Genomic DNA, 18366 nt, shown 5'->3' with positions numbered 1-18366 from the left:
AGACGGGAATCTTTTAAAACAATTCAAACCTTGCCGACGATTGTTTTTACTGCGTACATACATCTTTCCCCTTTCGCAGCTCACACCGAATGAGCACAGTTTTCATCATGGTGTTCCTATTTATAGACTTTACAATGCAGATGGAAGGCCGTCCTTTTGTTCGATAAATGAAAATATTTTCATCATTCGTTTTGGTGTAGCTTTCGCTTAGTGGCAGAGTTGCCACATTCACTGATTTTCTTGGAAGGATTTGCAAAAACCTTCGGATTTGTAGATTAGAAAAACATTTTCTCATGATTCACTGGTAAAAGTACAGAATTACCAAGCGCAAACTTAATACTGGTTAATAAAAGAAACTTTCTAATTAAATTCTTTTTCCATTTTGCATTCGTCCTAATAAGGACGGTTTGTCTATGTTGATACAAGACGGGAATCTTTTAAAACAATTCAAACCTTGCCGACGATTGTTTTTACTGCGTACATACATCTTTCCCCTTTCGCAGCTCACACCGAATGAGCACAGTTTTCATCATGGTGTTCCTATTTATAGACTTTACAATGCAGATGGAAGGCCGTCCTTTTGTTCGATAAATGAAAATATTTTCATCATTCGTTTTGGTGTAGCTTTCGCTTAGTGGCAGAGTTGCCACATTCACTGATTTTCTTGGAAGGATTTGCAAAAACCTTCGGATTTGTAGATTAGAAAAACATTTTCTCATGATTCACTGGTAAAAGTACAGAATTACCAAGCGCAAACTTAATACTGGTTAATAAAAGAAACTTTCTAATTAAATTCTTTTTCCATTTTGCATTCGTCCTAATAAGGACGGTTTGTAGATAACTATGTTGATACAAGACGGGAATCTTTTGAAACAATTCAAACCTTGCCGACGATTGTTTTTACTGCGTACATCCATACGATCTTTCCCCTTTCGTAGCTCACACCGAATGAGTACGCTTTGCAGCCTTCGATGTTTTGGTAGCATTTTTAGTGGCAGTTACTACCGCCTTTTCAGTGACTGCGTTTCTTAGCCTTTGGCTTTTTGGCCTTCTCACCGCCACCACCGTTTTTCCTCTCTCCGGTGGTAGCCAATTTGATTGGTCGTCCGATGCAGCTTCTCACGACCACGCACGTCTGTTATGCACTGCGTCTTACACACGTCTGGCTTTGAGAAAAGCTGCGACACCCCTATTTATAGGTTTTATCATTAATGTTGATTCTCATTTAAAGTAGTTTTTGAACTATTTAAACAAATTTTATATAGCAAACAACGTATCGGTAGCAAGCGTTGAACGTTTTCCTTCCGATTTATGAAACAAGATTGGCAATCCGTTTAGTAGAAGATAAGTTATTAAGGTTCAAATTGTACGTAACGCTTTCGCTAATATTCACTACTATCGCTGTCTCGCTCGTTCTCATGGCGTGCATGGGCCTTTCCTTTCCGTCCGGCTTCTAATGGCATAACCAAAACTAATATGCCGGCTTTCCCCCGCCAACTGCTCTCGTCAAGCAACCCAATACGAATAATCATAGGAACAAACATGTAGTGGACCTATATATAAACTTTTCATTATTTTATTGTTCGGTTGCTGCACAATATTGACGGCTGTGTGCGGGATGGGCTGAAAATTTTCACTTTTCCGAGTCGTTTTCGAAAGATTATTCAAAACACTATGTTTCCGTTGATAATGAATGTCCTACATATTCCAAAATTTAATACAACATTGGTACAAATATTTTCGACAAAATGCCGAAGAAATTGATTAAATCCATTCAGTACAACAAAAGATATAAGCGTTCAAAATCTTACATCATTTTTCTTCCGAAATTTTGAAAAGGGGCCCCTATATTGAAAGGTAAGTCGTTAGTCACGACAAAAAAGAAAAAACACACAATCGTTCCCGAATACCCATTCGATTCCATTTGTACCCTAAAAAGCACAACCCGCTTCACAATTTGCTTCAGTGTTGCCCAATCGCAGATTTCTTCCGGATTTCGTTTTGAGAGCCACGAATTGCAAACAAGTGGACTGGTAGAAGATCACGAAATGTATTAGCAAAGTTGACATAGACGCCGTACTACGCGCCTGTTCCGACATCAAACGGAAGCTTCGCCGAACAGCATCCAATTACGGATCGGTTTGAAATGTTCACTAATTTTTGGCCAACAATGGAGAACGTATCTTCTAATTTCAATCAAATCGTTTGTCTTTTTTTTTTTTTTTTGACAGGTTGAGAAAAAAAAATCCAAAATTTGTGTTGCCACCCGTTAACTTTTTGTGTTTTAGTAATTTTAATAACGAAAGTTTTCAGCAAAGGACCAGCCGACCGAAACGTTTTCCGCAGGTCGCCAAATTACGAGCACTTCCGCTCGAGCAAATATGTACAAAAATGAAATAATTTTATATAGAGAGAAGTTTTCTTTCGATTGGATAGCACCGAAAAGGTTTTCCAATTGCTAGAAGGTTCAAATTAACCTATTTTCCACAATTCAATTTGCACGTGCCGCCATAGTCGGATACATGATTTGATAATATTCGGCCATACGCTTAACACAGAATGTTCAGCGGGTGTTAGTTTGGACGGTGCGGACAGTGCAGTAAATTGAATGCAAACTTCCAGTGTACTTTTCACAAGCAGTAATTCAATTTTGGTTGATTTAAAACAACAGTCCGTAAAATTTTACCGGCACCGATCGAATAGTAACTTTCAACCGTCATCTACGCGTTCCCAAACAGAGCCGATGAATACGATCCTAAACAACAGACACCGGACCCCCGGTTATCATATTCGCAGACTTGCATCATCGTGCATCCATCAACTCGTCGTCTACAACTGTGTGTGGAAGAAAACCAAACCAAACGAACGCGCAATGGCTGAAACTGCTATCGACGTTGCTGCCACGGCCCCTGCCGTCGTCGCCTCTCCGCCAGCTGCCAAAGCACCACCGAAGCAGGCGGCCAAGGCTAGCAAGAGTGACGCCAAGAAACCGAAAAAATCTTCAACCCATCCACCAGTGAGTGAGATGGTTCTGGCTGCCATCCGGACCCTGAAGGAACGGAGCGGATCATCACTGCAGGCGATCAAAAAGTACATCGCCGTCAACTACATGTGTGACGTCGCCAGGCTGGCTCCGTTTATCCGGAAGGCTTTGAAAACGGGTGTCGAGAAGGGAAACATCACCCAGACCAAGGGTACCGGTGCTTCCGGATCGTTTAAGGTGACGGTCGAAGCAAAGAAACCGGCTGGCGATAAGAAACCACCATCGGGTGCAGCGAAAAAACCGAAGAAATCGGCTACTAAATCCGGGGAGAAGAAAAATCCGCCGGCTGGTGGTGGTGAGAAGACCAGCAAGCCCAAGGCGGCGATCGCGGCCGCTAAGAAATCGGCTACGAAGAAAGCGAAAGCTGCTGCCCCTGCAAAGGCGGTAACGGCTGCCACTAAACAGAAAGCCACCAAACCATCGAAGGCTGCAGCGAACAAGCCGAAGGCACCTAAGCCAAAGAAGGCCGCCACCGCCCCGAAGAAGGTCACCGCCGGCAAGAAGTAAATTCCCGACAACGTGCGCGTCCTCCCAAAACAACAGTCCTTTTCAGGACTAACAAAATTGTAAAGAATTGATTGATGCTTATTTTCCGTCAATGCTCCGTTCCCCCCATGAGTTTTCTAGCTTGAGCAGCACACCCGCATTCAACTGGCCCGCCGATTGGCAAGATAAATCAGTCGTTAGTTTGATTAAACAAATCACTATAGTAAATAGGCGCGGTTTCTTGCTCAGATAAACGTACGTACAGGTAAATTAATAGCAGGCCGTGGTTTTCTGTTGCCTTAACAAACAAACAAACAAACAGAGCAAGTATAATATTACTCTGATTAGCAAACAACGCGCTTATTTTGGCTATAATAAAACAGAGAAAAATTGGCTGGCACAATAAACAAACGAACGAACGATAATTACCGATTTTTTAGCCTAAATTGGCGAACGTATTGTATTGATCGATCAACTTTGAGATTACAAATTGTGTTGGGTACGGTTTCTACGAAGATCAAAAGTTTGAAGACTGGGAAGTTTATTGTATTAACAAGTATGATCCAGAAGTGTGTTCTTTTTGCGGCAGAATTTTCTCACACGCTGGGGGTCGGTCATATAATGGGCTGTTTTAAACTGAATAGAATAGACGACAAAAAGACCGTTTTCCGTCTTAACGAAAAACAGTCAACTAGCGCGGTAAGGGGAAAGACTACTTCCACAAACTACAGCAAAACACATTTGATTAGAAAAATGGACAGAGAAAAAAATGACAACCTTTTTAGCTCTAATGAAACAAACAAACAACAACAACTAATGTTTATATAAACTATGTGTACATTTCAATTCAACTCTTTACCAGAACGTGTTTTGGTGGCCCTGAAAAGGGCCGATGACGATGGTGTGTGACATCCGGCGGCGGGGCGGGCGACGATTTACTTCGAGCTGGTATACTTGGTAACGGCCTTGGTACCTTCCGATACGGCATGTTTGGCCAGCTCGCCCGGTAACAGCAAACGAACGGCGGTCTGTACCTCGCGGGAGGTGATCGTCGACCGTCGGTTGTAATGGGCCAGACGAGATGCTTCGTTAGCAATACGCTCGAAGATGTCGTTCACGAAGCTATTCATGATGCTCATCGCCTTCGACGAGACACCGGTGTCCGGATGGACCTGCTTCAGCACCTTGTAGATGTAGATAGCGTAGCTTTCCTTGCGGCGTTGCTTTCGCTTCTTCTTCTCTCCTCCTCCTGCTTTTGTGGCGATGTTCTTCTGTGCCTTGCCACCGCCGCCGCCGGATTTTTTCACAGCCTTTCCGCTGGCTTTCGGTGCCATAGTAACGACGTGGTTGTGCTGCTGTTAACGCTCTCGATGCGAACTGCGCTGACTGATTGGTAGCAAAAATTTTTTTTTTTTGACAATTAAAGTTTTATTGGTTAATTTCGGTTTACATTTCTGTATGTTTTACATAGTAAGTGATACAGCTTTGCTTTTCATCTTCGTTTTGATTGTGTATATACATTTTTAAATTTTTTCTTTCGATATGGTAGTGGGTCAACTTTTGCAGTTATGTTATTTAACTTAAGACTACTTATACTAACTTAACCTAAATATTAAACAAACTGTTAATTAGTGGGAATTCCGAAGTGGAACACTTTTCTATAAATTTGCTTCGTATAGCGTTGATACTTTCTCCTATAGTTTTTATTTCTGCTAGCTCGTGAATTGTTGTAGTGCTCGTATGCCATGGAAGATCCAGAATCATTTTTATACATTTGTTTTGTTGAACCTGCAGCTTGTTTTTATGAGTATTTGCACACCTTTGCCATATTGGCATGGCATAACACATTGTGGGCAGAATGATTTGTTTATACACGGCTATTTTGTTTTTAATGTTTAGTGTTGATTTTCTTTTAATCAGAGGATATAATTTCTTCACTAATAGGCTGCATTTATTCCTGGTCTTTTCGATGTGGGAACTGAAGAGCATCTTTTTGTCGAACGTGAGTCCCAAGTACACTACCTCATTGGACCATTCAATTTGAGTGCCATTTACTTTTATTTTACAGTCCGCAGGTGGAATGTGCTTGGGGGAGAGACTCAATGGGAACAGTATTGCTTGTGTTTTAGCCGCATTTATTTTTATTTTCCATGTGTCCATGTACGTTGTAATAGTGGCGAGGCAATCCTGGAGTTTCTTCGTTAGCTGTCGCGTTTTACGGCCCTTACATAGGACAGCAGTATCGTCGGCGAAAAGACACAGTTGGCATCCTTCAGGCAATCGGGGGAAGTCAGAGGTGTAGAGACTATATAGTATAGGGCCGAGTAGGCTGCCCTGTGGAACTCCAGCAGGGATATCAAATGCATCAGACTGAGTGTTGAGGATTGAAACATGGAATTTTCTATTTTTTAGGTAGTTTTGGACTATCTTGATCACATAGTTGGGAAAATTGTACCGGTACATTTTGAATACTAGAGCGTCGTGCCAAACATTATCAAATGCTTTCTCCACGTCCAGTAACGCCATGGCTGTGGATTTGGATACTGCTTTGTTTCTATCGATGGTATTCGTAACCCTTTGAAGCTGTTGCGTTGTCGAGTGGCCTTTACGAAAACCGAATTGTTCCGGAAGCAGAATGTTGTTCATCTCAATGTGCTGTAGAACTCTATCCAAGATTAACCTTTCGAACAATTTACTGAAGGACGACAGTAAGCTGATGGGGCGATAGCTAGAAGGGCTGGTGGGGTCCTTACCAGGCTTCAGTATCGGCACAACTTTCGCTGTTTTCCATGCCGATGGAAAGTAGTGAAGATCCAAACATCTGTTCAGTATTCGTGCTATACAGGCATGGGCGTTGGTACTGAGCTTTTTCAGCATGAGATTTAGTATCGCGTCGAAACCAGGTGCCTTCATATTCTTGCAAATTTTCAGTGCAGATGTTACCTGTTCGCTAGTAATTTTCCTATTAGTGGGAACATAGCATGGCGTAGCTTGCAAAGTGAGGATTGTTTCTCGAACAGCTTGTTCCATGGGGCTAACCATCGAATTGCCTAGATTGTGTGAGCTAAGGATATGCTCCCCAATAGCATTAGCCTTTTCCACTGGTGTAATCATGGTAATGTTATTTGATTTCAACGGTGGAATTTGTTGCGGTTTGGACTTCAAGATTTTGGAGACTTTCCAGAACGGGCGCGAGTATGGATCAAGTTTACGCAGCTCGTTGCTGAAATTGTTATTTTTAATTTGTTCTATCCTTTCAGCAATTATTTTCGATAGTCCTCCTGCCACATATTTTTTGGCCAAATCTCCTGTCCGTTGAAACTGGCGTCTTACTTTGTTGCGTTGCCTGATAATGGCCTTGGTCATTGTGTCGATCTGCAGAATTTTACCAGTCACTGGAATATTTCTAACGCACTGAGCTTCCGCCTGCGTCAATGCCAGCTGAAAATTTTCAATGGCTAGGTCGATGTCTTCCGTTGAATTTAAAGCAATATCATCAATTAGTTCACGATCCACCCGGCGTTGAAACTCAACCCAGTTTACATTATGATAATCCTTTCTAATAATTCGTTCCCTTACTCGTATGTTCTCACCAATTTGAAGTGAAACCGGAAAGTGATCAGAGCTTAAGTCCTGTATTGTGTTTGGGTGGGAAATCTCATTCATGTTTGACAAGAAAATGTCCAGTGTTGACGAGATTCCAGCTGGAGATAGAAAAGTTGGTTCGTCGGGGGCATGAATTGTATAGTGTCCAGTCAGAGAGTCTTCGAAAAGAAGGCGACCATTTTGATTTCTACGGTGATTTTTCCATGTTTCGTGTCTAGCGTTAAAGTCACCAGCTATTATGAATTTTTTCCGGGATCTCGACAATTTTTGGAGGTCATTTTTAAACTTCCTTGCATTCCCATTGGTTTCATAACACTGGAATGGGCAATATGCAGCTATCACGAGAAACTTTCCCATATCGCCTTCCAATTCAACACCAACAGTCTCGATAATTGATGTTTGGTAATGTGGTTGGATTATATATTTGATATTATTTTTTATGATCAAAGCTACACCACCTCCGCCCGAGTGGGTTCGATCCATGCGCACAGTAGAAAATCCTGGGATGCTAAAATTTATCCCGGGTTTCAGATTTGTTTCGGTTAGAACGGCAATGTCTATTCCTTGCCGATCCAGAAATTCACCAAGTTCAATTCGTTTCCGCAGTAATCCGCGGGCGTTCCAAAGAATCAATTGCAGAGGATTAACAAGCATATTGAATCACAAACTGTCCCAGTACGCAAATTTGTTCCTGCCTATTTTGGCATTGTTGCAATTTTTCACACATTTTCACAAATATAGGCATTAATTGTGCGGCAGTAAATTTGGGCGGAAGTTGTTGGTCCAATTGAGGGGAACATTGATTGGGACTCACCTGAGGCAGGAATATGTTTGGCGATGACGAAGCTACCACTTCGGCCGACGTCGGCTGCCACGCTTGCCGAACAGATGCCGGTTGCTGCTTTGAAATTGACGATGAATGCTGCTGCTGATATTTCTCCGCTTGCTGGCGTAGCTGCTGTGGCTGCTGCTGCCACTGTGCCTGCGATGCTGGTACTCCATTCTTACGTTGACTTGGCAGTAACGATGGGAAATCACTTTCACTAAAAATCACTTCTTTGTTCGGTTTTCGGCCCGGCTGGTGTTTTTGCGATGCATCTTTACGTATGCTTTTATATTCTTCACGCTTACTGCACTGTTTATCGGTCGAGCGGTGCCCCTTCCCACAGTGAACACACTTAAAAGCCACTGCACCCTCAATCGGACACTCCGTAGTAAGGTGAGCTTGTGCACAATAATTACACCGCGGTTTAATGTGGCAATTACGTGTGCCGTGTCCGAAATTTAAACAGCACATGCACTGAGTGATATCACGATTTGTGCCTCGGTAGGCCTCCCAGCGAACCACCATACTCGACAGTGAACGCACAGCTTTCAATGCATTTAGCGATACTGTACCCTTTTGAAAATGCACAAGATACAAGCAATCACGATACGCCATTTTCTTTTCTTTTCGCGCCATGCGAAAGACGCCCAGCGGCTGCAATTTGTACCGTTCTTTTAGTTCAAGTTCAATTTCACTGATTGCCATAAATGGAAGACCGCGCACTACTGCTTTGAATGGTTTTTCCGATGCAAAATCATGTGAAAAATATTCTGCACCAACTCTATTTAGATAATTCCGGGCATTCTGATAGTCACTTTTTGTATGTACAACTGTTTTTATACCGACGCCACTTAGTTTGTACTCTGCTTTTACACCAATTTCCGCCAGCTGCTTTTTCAGCGCGGCGAGCGGGATCGATTTTACCACCAGCGGCGGCAATTTCACTGCAATTTCTGCCTCTTGCTGATCCTCCATTGGACCACCAAAGCCGTCCAAATCGCTCACGTTCGTTGCAGTTTGGGCACGACTGCTGATAACACTAATACGATTCGTTTGTGCTGAATGCACTGACATCATTTCACCAACCGGTTTGCTGCCCGAATTTCCAGGCACTTGAGGGCTGCTCATTGCGTTTTTCCGTTTTGGGTTCGATTTCGGGCTCGCCTTCGAGCCACCCGAACGCCGTTTGCGTTTAGACATCACTTCGCGAAAACTAACCGTAAGACCAAAAACAATCACGTCTTAACTCTTCCGATGCAAAAACGAGAATGGTCTTTGGTAGCAAAAATCACTACATATCGCTTATATACGATCGTGTAGCGAGACGAAGGTTCGTCCTTTTTTGTGTTTAGCGCGTTTCGTTCGTTCGCTACTCCGCCCCTTTGGCGAACGATGTGCAATGAAGCGAATGCATAACAAGGGGTGCTGTGTGCGCGAGTGGCATCAGTGTTACTCGTATTGTCTACGTGACTACACACGAACGCGCACAGCGATAAACCTACGACAATGTCTGCACGCGGTAAAGGAGGAAAAGTGAAGGGAAAGCCAAAATCCCGCTCAGTTCGTGCCGGTCTCCAGTTCCCTGTTGGCCGAATTCACCGTCTGCTGAGGAAGGGAAATTATGCTGAACGTGTCGGTGCCGGAGCACCCGTCTACTTGGCAGCTGTAATGGAATATCTTGCCGCCGAAGTACTGGAGCTGGCAGGAAACGCTGCCCGCGATAACAAAAAGACCAGAATCATCCCCCGTCATCTGCAGCTGGCCATTCGAAATGACGAAGAGCTGAACAAACTGCTCTCCGGTGTGACCATTGCCCAGGGTGGCGTGTTGCCTAACATACAGGCCGTACTGCTGCCGAAGAAGACTGAAAAGAGGGCCTCCGCAGCAACTTAAATCCCGCTTCGCCCGAGCTGAAAAAAAAACGCCCTTTTCAGGGCGACTATTTTCTTCTGATAAAAAGAGTTAATTTGATTTTCACTCCGATAATCATCAACGTACATTTCTGTGAGCATTGCACAAGTTTTTTTTTGCAATGCTCGTCAGACGCTTAATAATAGTTTCCCTCATATCATGGCATTGACGATTTCACCCAATCTCTCAAAAGTTCACTCATCGATTTGGTGCTAAATCACAAATCGGCCGCGCAAGATTTCCCTCAATGGGTCTTGTTTTTCACACGCTACTACTGTCGATCGGTACGAGGTGGTGCTGCTGGCAAAAAATCCCCCCATCGGCGTGCTTTCTAACAAACACACACAGCCACCCGCCTGAGCATTTTTGGAGGGAAACGGAAAATTTCTGCTAATAATTCTTAGTAAAATATGATTGGTTGTGGTCCTGAAAAGGACCGTTTGTTGCTGTTTCGTTCTGGGGGGTGATGGGCACACACCAAATTTAGGCCCGCTCCCCACGGATCCGGCGAGCCAGTTGGATGTCTTTCGGCATGATGGTCACTCGCTTGGCATGGATAGCGCACAGATTGGTATCCTCGAACAAACCAACCAGGTAAGCCTCGCTGGCTTCTTGAAGGGCCATGACGGCTGAGCTCTGGAAGCGCAGATCGGTTTTGAAGTCCTGCGCGATCTCACGAACCAGACGCTGGAAGGGCAGCTTGCGGATTAGTAGCTCTGTCGACTTCTGATAGCGACGAATTTCTCGCAGCGCGACAGTTCCTGGTCTGTAGCGATGGGGCTTCTTAACGCCACCCGTAGCTGGGGCACTTTTACGGGCAGCCTTCGTTGCCAACTGTTTGCGGGGAGCTTTCCCTCCGGTGGACTTGCGGGCGGTCTGTTTCGTACGGGCCATGGCGCGAAAATGCTGCTCTACTACTGCTACCACTGTGGTGCTGTTCAAACGACGAATGATGACCAAAACAGACCGACCGATTTTTTTTATAGTCGCGAATAAACACTACTATATCGCCTGTCTCGCTCGTGTACGTGCCATGTGCCTTTTCGTTCTGTATACGGTTCGATTCGGCTACTATACTTCCCCCACCATTTCCATTCCGGAGCCAGTGTTGCCAGACTTGATTTTTTCAGCTTTTCATTAGATTTGCAAAAAAATATTCCTAAAAAGAAAAACTATGTATGAGCAAAAAAAATCGCCTAGAAATCAATAAAATTCCAACAGTAGAAGAATATCAAACAGAAATAGTTTGTTCATCAGTAACAATTTGTTCCATCATAGATCAGTATCAGATATCGATATTTAAGTACCATAGAAGCCAATATAACGTACCATGTAGACGGATGTATAGAAAATCTTTATAAGTTAAAAAAAAAAAACCCGTTTGTTTTTCGATTTACTTTTTCTTTCTTTCTTTTGTCGTGACTAACGACTTACCTTTCAATATAGGGGCCCCTTTTCAAAATTTCGGAAGAAAAATGATGTAAGATTTTGAACGCTTATATCTTTTGTTGTACTGAATGGATTTAATCAATTTCTTCGGCATTTTGTCGAAAATATTTGTACCAATGTTGTATTAAATTTTGGAATATGTAGGACATTCATTATCAACGGAAACATAGTGTTTTGAATAATCTTTCGAAAACGACTCGGAAAAGTGAAAATTTTCAGCCCATCCCGCACACAGCCGTCAATATTGTGCAGCAACCGAACAATAAAATAATGAAAAGTTTATATATAGGTCCACTACATGTTTGTTCCTATGATTATTCGTATTGGGTTGCTTGACGAGAGCAGTTGGCGGGGGAAAGCCGGCATATTAGTTTTGGTTATGCCATTAGAAGCCGGACGGAAAGGAAAGGCCCATGCACGCCATGAGAACGAGCGAGACAGCGATAGTAGTGAATATTAGCGAAAGCGTTACGTACAATTTGAACCTTAATAACTTATCTTCTACTAAACGGATTGCCAATCTTGTTTCATAAATCGGAAGGAAAACGTTCAACGCTTGCTACCGATACGTTGTTTGCTATATAAAATTTGTTTAAATAGTTCAAAAACTACTTTAAATGAGAATCAACATTAATGATAAAACCTATAAATAGGGGTGTCGCAGCTTTTCTCAAAGCCAGACGTGTGTAAGACGCAGTGCATAACAGACGTGCGTGGTCGTGAGAAGCTGCATCGGACGACCAATCAAATTGGCTACCACCGGAGAGAGGAAAAACGGTGGTGGCGGTGAGAAGGCCAAAAAGCCAAAGGCTAAGAAACGCAGTCACTGAAAAGGCGGTAGTAACTGCCACTAAAAATGCTACCAAAACATCGAAGGCTGCAAAGCGTACTCATTCGGTGTGAGCTACGAAAGGGGAAAGATCGTATGGATGTACGCAGTAAAAACAATCGTCGGCAAGGTTTGAATTGTTTCAAAAGATTCCCGTCTTGTATCAACATAGTTATCTACAAACCGTCCTTATTAGGACGAATGCAAAATGGAAAAAGAATTTAATTAGAAAGTTTCTTTTATTAACCAGTATTAAGTTTGCGCTTGGTAATTCTGTACTTTTACCAGTGAATCATGAGAAAATGTTTTTCTAATCTACAAATCCGAAGGTTTTTGCAAATCCTTCCAAGAAAATCAGTGAATGTGGCAACTCTGCCACTAAGCGAAAGCTACACCAAAACGAATGATGAAAATATTTTCATTTATCGAACAAAAGGACGGCCTTCCATCTGCATTGTAAAGTCTATAAATAGGAACACCATGATGAAAACTGTGCTCATTCGGTGTGAGCTGCGAAAGGGGAAAGATGTATGTACGCAGTAAAAACAATCGTCGGCAAGGTTTGAATTGTTTTAAAAGATTCCCGTCTTGTATCAACATAGACAAACCGTCCTTATTAGGACGAATGCAAAATGGAAAAAGAATTTAATTAGAAAGTTTCTTTTATTAACCAGTATTAAGTTTGCGCTTGGTAATTCTGTACTTTTACCAGTGAATCATGAGAAAATGTTTTTCTAATCTACAAATCCGAAGGTTTTTGCAAATCCTTCCAAGAAAATCAGTGAATGTGGCAACTCTGCCACTAAGCGAAAGCTACACCAAAACGAATGATGAAAATATTTTCATTTATCGAACAAAAGGACGGCCTTCCATCTGCATTGTAAAGTCTATAAATAGGAACACCATGATGAAAACTGTGCTCATTCGGTGTGAGCTGCGAAAGGGGAAAGATGTATGTACGCAGTAAAAACAATCGTCGGCAAGGTTTGAATTGTTTTAAAAGATTCCCGTCTTGTATCAACATAGACAAACCGTCCTTATCAGGACGAAGGCAAAATGGAAAAAGAATTTAATTAGAAAGTTTCTTTTATTAACTAGTACTAAGTTTGCGCTTGGTAATTCTGTACTTTTACCTGTGAATCGTAAGAAAATGTTTTTCTAATCTACAAACCCGAAGGTTTTTGCAAATCCTTCCAAGAAAATCAGTGAATGTGGCAACTCTGCCACTAAGCGAAAGCTACACCAAAACGAATGATGAAAATATTTTCATTTATCGAACAAAAGGACGGCCTTCCATCTGCATTGTAAAGTCAATAAATAGGAACACCATGATGAAAACCGTGCTCATTCGGTGTGAGCTGCGAAAGGGGAAAGATGTATGTACGCAGTAAAAACAATCGTCGGCAAGGTTTGAATTGTTTTAAAAGATTCCCGTCTTGTATCAACATAGACAAACCGGCCTTATCAGGACGAAGGCAAAATGGAAAAAGAATTTAATTAGAAAGTTTCTTTTATTAACTAGTATTAAGTTTGCGCTTGGTAATTCTGTACTTTTACCAGTGAATCATGAGAAAATGTTTTTCTAATCTACAAACTCGAAGGTTTTTGCAAATCCTTCCAAGAAAATCAGTGAATGTGGCAACTCTGCTACTAAGCGAAAGCTACACCAAAACGAATGATGAAAATATTTTCATTTATCGAACAAAAGGACGGCCTTCCATCTGCATTGTAAAGTCTATAAATAGGAACACCATGATGAAAACTGTGCTCATTCGGTGTGAGCTGCGAAAGGGGAAAGATGTATGTACGCAGTAAAAACAATCGTCGGCAAGGTTTGAATTGTTTTAAAAGATTCCCGTCTTGTATCAACATAGACAAACCGTCCTTATCAGGACGAAGGCAAAATGGAAAAAGAATTTAATTAGAAAGTTTCTTTTATTAACTAGTACTAAGTTTGCGCTTGGTAATTCTGTACTTTTACCTGTGAATCGTAAGAAAATGTTTTTCTAATCTACAAACCCGAAGGTTTTTGCAAATCCTTCCAAGAAAATCAGTGAATGTGGCAACTCTGCCACTAAGCGAAAGCTACACCAAAACGAATGATGAAAATATTTTCATTTATCGAACAAAAGGACGGCCTTCCATCTGCATTGTAAAGTCAATAAATAGGAACACCATGATGAAAACCGTGCTCATTCGGTGTGAGCTGCGAAAGGGGAAAGATGTATGTACGCAGTAAAAACAATCGTCGGCAAGGTTTGAATTGTTTTAAAAGATTCCCGTCTTGTATCAACATAGACAAACCGGCCTTATCAGGACGAAGGCAAAATGGAAAAAGAATTTAATTAGAAAGTTTCTTTTATTAACTAGTATTAAGTTTGCGCTTGGTAATTCTGTACTTTTACCAGTGAATCATGAGAAAATGTTTTTCTAATCTACAAACTCGAAGGTTTTTGCAAATCCTTCCAAGAAAATCAGTGAATGTGGCAACTCTGCCACTAAGCGAAAGCTACACCAAAACGAATGATGAAAATATTTTCATTTATCGAACAAAAGGACGGCCTTCCATCTGCATTGTAAAGTCTATAAATAGGAACACCTTGATGCGAAGCGTACTCATTCGGAGTGAGCTGCGAAAGGGGAAAGATGTATGTACGCAGTAAAAACAATCGTCGGTAAGGTTTTAATTGTTTTAAAAGATTCCCGTCTTGTATCAACATAGTTATCTACAAACCGTCCTTATTAGGACGAATGTAAAATGGAAAAAGAATTTAATTAGAAAGTTTCTTTTATTAACTAGTATTAAGTTTGCGCTTGAGAATTTTGTACTTTTACCAGTGAATCATAAGAAAATGTTTTTCTAATCTGCAAACTCGAAGGTTTTTGCAAATCCTTTCAAGAAAATCAGTGAATGTCGCAACTCTGCCACTAAGCGAAAGCTACACCAAAACGAATGATGAAAAGATGGGTTGGTGATGTATATGACATAACAGGGGTGTCGTGACCACACTTCGAAGTTATTTCAAATCTTGCAAAGCATAAATTGACATAATTTCAATGATTGTTCCTTTATGAATGAAATGACAAATTTTCAGGTCAACGCGGCAATAACTTTGCAATTTATAGAACAATTTTATATTTTTAGTTATCATATATTAACTGTCATCTCTTCCAAACAACTTAACCCTCTGCTGCCAACCCCGTGGTTTTGCAGGGTTAAGGAGAATCATTGTAAAATGTCCAATACATGATTTTATGTTGTTACCTCCACTAAAACCACTTCAGAACACTCCCACCTGTCATACATGCACATTGTCTGCTTGTTGAAATCATTATATGAAATTATTGACCTGTATTCAATGCGGAGAACTCGGTAATAAAATTGTTTTGCTGAATATACTAACGAACGGGATCCCCAGGAAAATTTCGCTGAGCCCGGTGAATCGAACTTAATGCGTAAAATTTAGCCATTTGAAAGAGATACAAGCAGAATTTTAAGAATATGATCATCGCGGTTATGTCCCGGACATTACCCGCTCCTAGTTTTTTGCTAAGTGTGTTCATTTCTGTACGAAAAAGATTCCGATGGTTGTTTCGAGAGATTTTAACATTGATATTTCAAAGCAAGAAAATTGTTCATTTCATGAATGAATGTCTCAACCAGCTTAGAATCCAGCGCATCCCCTATCAACGCAGACGCCAACAATAAAGGTTCTTTTCAAAACCACCATAATTATTATAAAGAATAACTTGAAACATTCCCACATATTTCATTGAGTATCATTCGATTTGAATTACAAGTCAAACGAGTAGTCACGACACTCCGGTTATGTCCTAGACATTACCCACCCATCTTTTTTTTCAGGAGAATCAATTTCCGGGCAATCGTTTTCCAGGGAAAATGCTACCATGTCAGCATTAGTCCGGATAAAGCAGATTTCGGCAATCCCAAGCTACTAAAACAGTGGCAACAGTGAACTTCGTGTTCGCGCTATTTCCCCTTCAAACCAACACATCACGAGTAAGCATATAGATAGCAAAATGGTAATCTACCTAGGCGGCGGCGACTGAGAATGTGTGTGCATCAGTATAAAAGCGCTACTCAATGGGCCGAATTGCAACATTCGGTATTGGAATCTCGCTGCTGCAGGTGTGCTGCGCTAGCCTACTAAGCTATTACCTACAACAACCAAGAAGATGACTGGCCGTGGCAAAGGAGGCAAAGGGCTCGGCAAGGGAGGCGCTAAGCGGCACCGCAAGGTGCTTCGTGACAATATCCAGGGCATCACCAAACCCGCCATTCGTCGTCTGGCTCGACGTGGAGGAGTGAAGCGAATCTCCGGTTTGATATACGAGGAAACCCGTGGTGTGCTGAAGATTTTTTCTGGAAAACGTTATCCGGGACGCTGTGACGTACACTGAACATGCCAAACGGAAGACCGTCACTGCGATGGATGTCGTCTATGCGCTTAAACGCCAGGGACGCACATTGTACGGTTTTGGTGGTTAAGCCCTACCACGACGTTCACGACAACACAAAAGGCCCTTTTCAGGGCCACCAAATGTTTAGAAAAAAGAATTAGTTTGAAATGTATCCTTCATATTTTCATTCATGTTGCAGGGGCGTACTGTTTAGTGTGCGATTTTGATTGATATGCGAGAGACCAGTGTTACGACAACGCGCTCAGTCGCTGGGTTTCCCTTTTTTTTTCATATACGCATTTCCTTTTTCTTTCTCCTGAGCTTGCGTATCATGGGACAAAACTGCTCGTTTCTCGATAGCAACGAACCGCCGACCGACTCTTTTTTTCGCGCGCGCGTTTTAGCTTACCACGCTTTCACCTACCTGTCTACCTATGAATTTGCGTACCTTTAACTGGTCTGAATGATAAAAGTAAAGTTGATGGCTGGTGAGTTAGTACTGTATCAATCAGGAAGCAATTACAACACACACACACACACACACACACACACAGGAAGAGAGAGATTGAGCAACCGTAAAAAAAGTCCAGCTTGTGATCTGTGTCGGGGGACAATCGTTCCCATCGATGCGTGCGCTGAATGAAGCACCTGGGTGTGATGGTCGACGCGTGCGGTTTATCAGCTCACAGCCATGTCGACGACTATGTATGCGAGAAGTCTGCTACACAACGATGTAGCGAGTTGATCAGTACATACTAAATAATAGAATTTTGAGTTAGCCAAAGCAATTCGAAATAACACTGATGATTAGAGCACTAAAATCCAAATCCGCAACTAAAATGTTGGATTTTTTTCGAGGTATTTCTCTCTGTCTGTCTCTGCCGTCGAAACAAGAAAGCATTTCGCGAGCGCGTTGTACGGTTCTACGAGCAACACAAGAATCTCGGCGAAAAGTGCACGGTACAATATTTCAAAGGGGAAAACGTTGCGCCATCGACTGTTTACAACACCTTTCGACGCTGCAATCTCAATGCCGCTTGCCGGTTGATAAAAATTATTTTGGGTAAATATTTTGTTTTGCACGAAGCAAGTTACTTCCCTCGCAAAAAAAGCAAAAAAAAAAAAGAAAAAACACACAATCGTTCCCGAATACCCATTCGATTCCATTTGTACCCTAAAAAGCACAACCCGCTTCACAATTTGCTTCAGTGTTGCCCAATCGCAGATTTCTTCCGGATTTCGTTTTGAGAGCCACGAATTGCAAACAAGTGGACTGGTAGAAGATCACGAAATGTATTAGCAAAGTTGACATAGACGCCGTACTACGCGCCTGTTCCGACATCAAACGGAAGCTTCGCCGAACAGCATCCAATTACGGATCGGTTTGAAATGTTCACTAATTTTTGGCCAACAATGGAGAACGTATCTTCTAATTTCAATCAAATCGTTTGTCTTTTTTTTTTTTTTTGACAGGTTGAGAAAAAAAAATCCAAAATTTGTGTTGCCACCCGTTAACTTTTTGTGTTTTAGTAATTTTAATAACGAAAGTTTTCAGCAAAGGACCAGCCGACCGAAACGTTTTCCGCAGGTCGCCAAATTACGAGCACTTCCGCTCGAGCAAATATGTACAAAAATGAAATAATTTTATATAGAGAGAAGTTTTCTTTCGATTGGATAGCACCGAAAAGGTTTTCCAATTGCTAGAAGGTTCAAATTAACCTATTTTCCACAATTCAATTTGCACGTGCCGCCATAGTCGGATACATGATTTGATAATATTCGGCCATACGCTTA

At 41.8% G+C, this 18366-nt stretch overlaps 1 protein-coding gene and 1 pseudogene across 1 annotated transcript; both read left to right on the top strand.

The window, feature by feature from the left end:
• The first annotated feature begins 2872 nt into the window (after positions 1–2872).
• Positions 2873–3718, top strand: LOC131694705 (histone H1A, sperm-like). Its single transcript, XM_058983184.1, has 2 exons — positions 2873–3427; positions 3671–3718. Exons 1-2 carry the CDS (start codon positions 2873–2875, stop codon positions 3716–3718), a joined length of 603 nt encoding a protein of 200 aa, XP_058839167.1.
• A 12381-nt stretch (positions 3719–16099) lies between these two features.
• On the top strand, positions 16100–16660 carry LOC131694711 (histone H4-like; annotated as a pseudogene).
• The last annotated feature ends 1706 nt before the right edge of the window (positions 16661–18366 follow it).

Source organism: Topomyia yanbarensis, unplaced genomic scaffold, assembly GCF_030247195.1.
Source record: "Topomyia yanbarensis strain Yona2022 unplaced genomic scaffold, ASM3024719v1 HiC_scaffold_12, whole genome shotgun sequence".
NCBI classification, from domain to species: Eukaryota; Metazoa; Arthropoda; class Insecta; order Diptera; family Culicidae; genus Topomyia; species Topomyia yanbarensis.
This window is presented reverse-complemented; position numbering and strand designations above follow the sequence as displayed.

Coding starts and splice junctions, on each gene's coding strand:
- LOC131694705 (XM_058983184.1), top strand. CDS start 2,873: ATGGCTGAAACTGCTATCGACGTTGCTGCCACGGCCCCTGCCGTCGTC. Junction 3,428..3,670: donor CTGCTGCCCCTGCAAAGGCG/GTAACGGCTGCC, acceptor TGAGTTTTCTAG/CTTGAGCAGCACACCCGCAT.